This window comes from Nerophis lumbriciformis, linkage group LG18, assembly GCF_033978685.3.
Source record: "Nerophis lumbriciformis linkage group LG18, RoL_Nlum_v2.1, whole genome shotgun sequence".
NCBI lineage: Eukaryota > Metazoa > Chordata > Actinopteri > Syngnathiformes > Syngnathidae > Nerophis > Nerophis lumbriciformis.
The window spans coordinates 24,387,806-24,394,819 of NC_084565.2; the positions used below are offsets into that span (position 1 = coordinate 24,387,806).

The following is a 7,014-nucleotide window of genomic DNA, read 5'->3' on the forward strand; positions in this document are numbered from 1 at the left end:
TTACTTGTTTGAGAGACTTGTTGTATTCCTTTATGTAAGAAAAGCCTTCTTCCTCATAAACACAATACCACATCTGACTCGTTCTGTAGCTAATTAACTTATAAACACAATTAACTTATAAATAGAGATGTCCGATAATATCGGTAGTCCAATAAATGCTTTAAAATGTAATATCGGAAATTATCGGTATCGGTTTCAAAAAGTAAAATTTATGACTTTAAAACGCCGCTACACGGAGTGGTACACGGACGTAGGGAGAAGTACAGAGCGCCAATAAACCTTAAAAGGCACTGCCTTTGCGTGCCGGCCTAATCACATGATATCTACGGCTTTTCACACACACACACAAGTGAATGCAAAGCAAAATTGGTCAACAGCCATACAGGTCACACTGAGGGTGGCCGTATAAACAACTTTAACACTGTTATAAATATGCGCCACACTGTGGACCCACACCAAACAAGAATGACAAACACATTTCGGGAGAACATCCGCACCGTAACACAACATAAACACAACAGAACAAACATCCAGAACCCCCTGCAGCACTAACTCTTCCGGGACACTACAATATACACCCCCCGCTACCCTTTGACCAATTAGGTAGAATTGCATCATTTCCCATGGCACACCAAACAATATCTCACGGTGCACGAGTGTGCCGCGGCACAGTGGTTGAAAAACACTGCTCTAAGCGATCCAGTAATCCAAAGGCCCACTCAAAAGAGTGAACATGTTTAATTATATAATACACACTCGACTCAGAAACACATAAGTGGCTGTCAACAATGGCTTCCGGTCTGTCACTCAAATAGGTCTGTGTGCAACATAAACACAAATAACAGTTCCAATTGTTACAAAAGGCACACCGACCTAATATGTTAATTGATTGTATTGATTTATATTTTATATTTAGTAAGAGATCTCATGTTAAAAGTCTGTTAATAAACATGAATACCATACATTAATACAATTTTACTTTAATAATGCAATAAAATACTTCCCTGCTGTGAGATATTTTATCATAATGTTGCTGGTGCACGAATAAAAAATGCATCTTTTATATCGTCATTACATATAGTACCGATGAATACCGTTAATCGATAAGGAATATTGATAATGGCTAGACTACTGCAACGCACTTCTTGTCGGGATCCCCAGCAAGAACCTCCAGAAGCTGCAATACATACAGAATAGTGCTGCTAGGATCCTGATGAGAGTGCGGAGATATGGCTTCCTGTTCCATTCAGGATTGAATACAAAGTATCCCTACTAACACACCAGTGCCTCCATGGGAATGCCCCCCTCTACTCACCCCCAAATCCTCCACACGACACCTCCGCTCCGGACAGGCTAACCTCCTCCAACTTCCGAGGACAAAGCTACGAACTATGGTAGACCGGGCTTTCTGCTCCGCCGCTCCGAGTCTGTGGAACGCTCTCCCTGACCACCTGAGGGCACCACAGACTGTGGATGCTTTTAAAAAAGGCTTAAAAACCCTTCTTTTTAAAAAAGCCTTTTCATAGATATATGCATACTAGTTCTAGCCATTAGGCTGTTCTTAGTTTTATCGGCCGATAAATGCGTTAAAATGTAATATCGGAAATTATCTGTATCGTTTTTTTTTTATTAATCGGTATCGGTTTATTTTTATTTATTTATTTATTTATTTATTTTTATTAAATCAACATTAAAAAAACTAGGGATGTCCGATAATGGCTTTTTGCCGATATCCGATATTCCGGTATTGTCCAACTCTTTAATTACCGATACCGATATCAACCGATACCGATATCAACCGATATATACAGTCGTGGAATTAACACATTATTATGCCTAATTTGGACAACCAGGTATGGTGAAGATAAGGTACTTTTAAAAAAAAAAGAATAAAATAAAATTAGATAAATAAATTAAAAACATTTTCTTGAATAAAAAAGAAAGTAAAACAATATAAAAACAGTTGCATTCAAACTGGTAATTAATGAAAATTAGTAAAATTAACTGTTAAAGGTTAGTACTATTAGTGGACCAGCAGCACGCACAATCATGTGTGCTTACGGACTGTATCCCTTGCAGACTGTATTGATATATATTGATATATAATGTATGAACCAGAATATTAATAACAGAAAGAAACAACCCTTTTGTGTGAATGAGTGTAAATGGGGGTGGGAGGTTTTTTTGGTTGGTGCACTAATTGTAAGTGTATCTTGTGTTTTTTATGTTGATTTATTAAAAAAAAAAAAAAAAAAACACGATACCGATAATAAAAAAAAAACGATACCGATAATTTCCGATATTACATTTTAACGCATTTATCGGCATCTCTATAAAAAACTCAAGATACACTTACAATTAGTGCACCAACCCCAAAAAACTCCCTCCTCCACTCATTCACACAAAAGGGTTGTTTCTTTCTGTTATTAATATTCTGGTTCCTACATTAAATATCAATATATATCAATACAGTCTGCAAGGGATACAGTCCGTAAGCACACATGATTGTGCGTGCTGCTGGTCCACTAATAGTACTAACCTTTAACAGTTAATTTTACTCATTCTCATTAATTACTAGTTTCTATGTAACTGTTTTCATATTGTTTTACTTTCTCTTTTATTCAAGAAGATGTTTTTAATTTATTTATCTTATTTTATTTTTAAAAGTACCTTATCTTCACCATACCTGGTTGTCTGTATATATCGACTGTATATATCGGTATCGGTTGATATCGGTATCGGTAATTAAAGAGTTGGACAATATTGGAATATCGGATATCGGCAAAAAGCCATTATCGGACATCCCTAGTTTTTATTTTTATTTATTTTTATCTTTTTATTATTATTATTAATTTATTTTTTAATACACTGTAGCACTTTGAGTTTTTTTGGTCAATGTAAAGTGCTTTTTACAAATAAAATCTATTATTATTATTATTATTATTATTATAATGGTATCGATAAAATCCTAGCGATATACAACCCTACACGTACCACAGTTTCACTGATACAGATAGTCAAGGTTTATGTTGGATAATTTCTATTTCCATCGAATCCTTCTTTAAAATGTTGTTGATGTTATGTTCTCTGTGTCGCCAGGTGAAGAAGAGCAGGGCTCAATGGCCGACGTGTCCTACTACTCTTACGACTACGACCCGCACTCGGAGCCTTTCCTCGCAGACGCGGAGGCCCCGGATCCTTTCGACGTACCCCGTGCTGACCGAGACGCAGCGAACAAGGTCGTCCTTCTGCCGGCAGACCCCCAAATCCCCACCGTGGACACAAGAAACATCCCTGAACGATGGTAACCTTGTTGTGTGTCTCTTATTCCTGTTGTGTACTCATTGTGTCTTTTTTGTCGTCCACAGAATTGACTGAGTGAAGCCAAACGTCACACGTCCGCTTTGTACATTAATTGTGAATATGAGTGTGTGTGTGTGTGTGTGTGTGTGTGTGTGTGTGTGTGTGTGTGTGTGTGTGTGTGTGTGTGTGTGTGTGTGTGTGTGTGTGTGTGTGTGTGTGTGTGTGCGTGTGTGCGTGTGTGTAGGTGTGTGTGCATTCCTCCCTAGTCAACAAAAGGCACCATAGCATCTTTATTGTTTAATCACTACTGCCTGTATAATCAATAGAACACAAAAAATAATTATCAAATATTTATGTTTGTAATTACAGCCGACTTTAAGGTGAAATATTGTTAAATTTTCTATCTGTGGTATTTATTTGTAGCCAGAGGTCGTACCACCCTGTTACCATTCCCTTTCTTTTGGGGTGTCAGAATATTACCCATAAACTTTGAACACGGTTGTGTTTGACGGAAGACAAGTCATAATATGTTACAGATGTATAAGCTGAAGCATTTTTAGCCCAGGTTGTTTAAAAGACGTCAAAAAGGTCCCTGGCGGACTTGAACCCACACACTTTTCTGCGTTTGCGAGGCCACTTGCAGCTGACACAAAGTTGACCGTACTTCTCTCCATTCCTTTTGAGATTTGATTGTACAGTTTCATAAGCTATTTTGTTTATGTTGCATTTTGATTCAGGAAGACTTTTGGGGGGGACGACAACAACAAAAAATCATGAAGAAGAATGAAGTCTTCCAAATTGCTGTAAATGTTCAAAATTTGGATGATACTGTAGCTTGTATTCATATCAAATATTGAGATTTTTGAATAAAATAATGAAAAATTGTTTAGTCTTGCTATTTTTGTTAGTCATTTCCTTACACATGACTAACTTCAATCTTATTTTAGGTATTTGTGTTTATATATAGGCCTACATTTGTTTCATTAGTTTTATTAACCTAAATCTTTACGTGTCTGTTCTACTAACCACCAAATATATACCGGCAGTGTTCTGAAAATTACTTTAAAAAAAAAATGTTACCAAAAAAGTAATTAAATTACTATGGGGATTTCCCTTAAATGTAATTAATTACGAGGGAAAGTAATTAATACGCTACTTAAAAAAATAAATAAACTTTAAATATATGGCATTTGCAGTTGAAAGATGCAGGTGTCCCTAACCTTTTTTGCACCATTATTTTAAGGGACCGGCTTTCCACCTGTGCCAGATAAATACAGCAAAAATAAGTGCATGAAGAAAATAATACAGTGTCAGGATCTGCTGGTGTTGAACCCCAAGATGCAGAGATGGCAGGCGTAGCGCAGGAAAACATGACTTTAATAGGACAACAGGAAACCGGAACCAATCATTGAGCACTGACTGGAGGGCGAGGTAGGCAAAAATAGCGGATTGGTGTGGCCAGGCTGCCAATCAGCGGCAGGTTAAGGAAAACAGCGCTCAGAGATACAAGCAGGACGTGGAATTAAAATAAGAGCGCTGACAGGAAATAAACACCAACTAAGGAAACATAAAAAGACGTGAATGTGACAAGTCGTCACATCCCCCATTAGGGATTCTCCCCCTCCAAAAAAAAACAAGGTTCAAAAGTCACAGGAGGGTGGAGGGCGGCGGGTCGCCAAGCCTTGTGTACCCGCAGCCAGCGAGTGAGAGTCAGGTGGCGGCGACACGTTGAACGCCACTGCAACTGGCGAGGCAGGCGACCACGGAACGGCCACCTTCATTGCCGATGAGGAGGTGCGTGGGCGTTTGATGGCCACCTGTGCGGCTGGAAAGCAGGAGGTCGCGGAGCATGGCTGACGCGTTGTGGGACGGCCCGCCGGAGACGAGGATGACGGCGAGGACGGCCCGCCGGAGATGAGGACGGCCCGCCGGAGATGAGGACGGCCCGCCGGAGACGGCGCCGTGGGACAGTCTGCCGGACACAAAGTTGGCATCGCCATGGGACAGCCTGCCGGACACAAAGTTGGCAGCGCCGTGGGACAGTCCGCCGGAGACAAAGTTGGCGGCGCCGTGGGACAGCCCGCTGCAGACTAAGTTGGCGGCGCAATGGGACGGCCCGTCGGAGACAAAGTTGGCGGCGCCGTGGGACAGTCCACCGGAGACTAAGTTGGCGGCGCCGTAGGACGGCCCGCCAGAGAATAAGTTGGCGGTGCCGTGGGACAGCCTGCCGGACACAAAGTTGGCAGCGCCGTTGGACAGCCCACCGGAGACAGCCCGTCGGAGACAAAGTTGGCGGCGCCGTGGGACAGCCCGCTGGAGACCAAGTTGGCAGTGCAATGGGACGGCCCACCGGAGACAAAGTTGGCGGCGCCGTGGGACAGCCCGCTGCAGACTAAGTTGGCGGCGCAATGGGACGGCCCGTCGGAGACAAAGTTGGCGGCGCCGTGGGACAGCCCGCTGGAGACTAGGTTGGCGGCGCCGTGGGACAGCCCGCTGCAGACTAAGTTGGCGGCGCAATGGGACGGCCCGTCGGAGACAAAGTTGGCGGCGCCGTGGGACAGCCCGCTGGAGACTAGGTTGGCGGCGCAATGGGACGGCCCACCGGAGACAAAGTTGGCGGCGCAATGGGACGGCCCACCGGAGACAAAGTTGGCGGCGCCGTGGGACAGTCTGCCGGAGACAAAGTTGGCGGCGCCGTGGGACAGCCCGCTGGAGACTAAGTTGGCGGCGCAATGGGACGGCGCAATGGGACGGCGCAATGGGACGGCCCGCTGGGGACAAAGTTGGTGGCGCCGTGAGACAGCCCGCTGGAGACTAAGTTGGTAGCACCATGGGACAGCCTGCCGGACACAAAGTTGGCAGCGCCGTGGGACAGCCAGTTGGAGACTAAGTTGGCGGCGCAATGGGACGGCCCGCTGGAGACAAAGTTGGTAGCACCATGGGACAGCCTGCCGAACACAAAGTTGGCAGCGCCGTGGGACAGCCCGCTGGAGACAAAGTTGGCGGCGCCGTGGGACAGCCCGCTGGAGACTAAGTTGGCGGCTCAATTGGACGGGCCGCTGGAGACAAAGTTGGTGGCGCCGTGGGACAGCCTGCCGGACACAAAGTTGGCAGCGCCGTTGGACAGCCCACCGGAGACAGCCCGTCGGAGACAAAGTTGGCGGCGCCGTGGGACAGCCCGCTGGAGACCAAGTTGGCAGTGCAATGGGACGGCCCACCGGAGACAAAGTTGGCGGCGCCGTGGGACAGCCCGCTGCAGACTAAGTTGGCGGCGCAATGGGACGGCCCGTCGGAGACAAAGTTGGCGGCGCCGTGGGACAGCCCGCTGGAGACTAGGTTGGCGGCGCCGTGGGACAGCCCGCTGCAGACTAAGTTGGCGGCGCAATGGGACGGCCCGTCGGAGACAAAGTTGGCGGCGCCGTAGGACGGCCCGCCAGAGAATAAGTTGGCGGTGCCGTGGGACAGCCTGCCGGACACAAAGTTGGCAGCGCCGTTGGACAGCCCGCTGGAGACCAAGTTGGCAGTGCAATGGGACGGCCCACCGGAGACAAAGTTGGCGGCGCCGTGGGACAGCCCGCTGCAGACTAAGTTGGCGGCGCAATGGGACGGCCCGTCGGAGACAAAGTTGGCGGCGCCGTGGGACAGCCCGCTGGAGACTAGGTTGGCGGCGCAATGGGACGGCCCACCGGAGACAAAGTTGGCGGCGCCGTG

General features: G+C 46.0%; 1 protein-coding gene across 2 annotated transcripts in view; it reads left to right on the top strand.

The window, feature by feature from the left end:
- Window positions 1–3,552, top strand: part of cpamd8 (C3 and PZP like alpha-2-macroglobulin domain containing 8) — a 139,367-nt gene extending 135,815 nt beyond the window's left edge. For both annotated transcript variants that reach the window (XM_061977879.1, XM_061977880.1), the window contains 2 exons: window positions 3,100–3,304; window positions 3,369–3,552. In XM_061977879.1, coding sequence (XP_061833863.1) covers window positions 3,100–3,304; window position 3,369 — 206 coding nt within the window. In that variant the 3' untranslated portion in view covers window positions 3,370–3,552. The remainder of the gene's footprint in view (window positions 1–3,099; window positions 3,305–3,368) is intronic.
- Window positions 3,553–7,014: the final 3,462 nt, after the last annotated feature.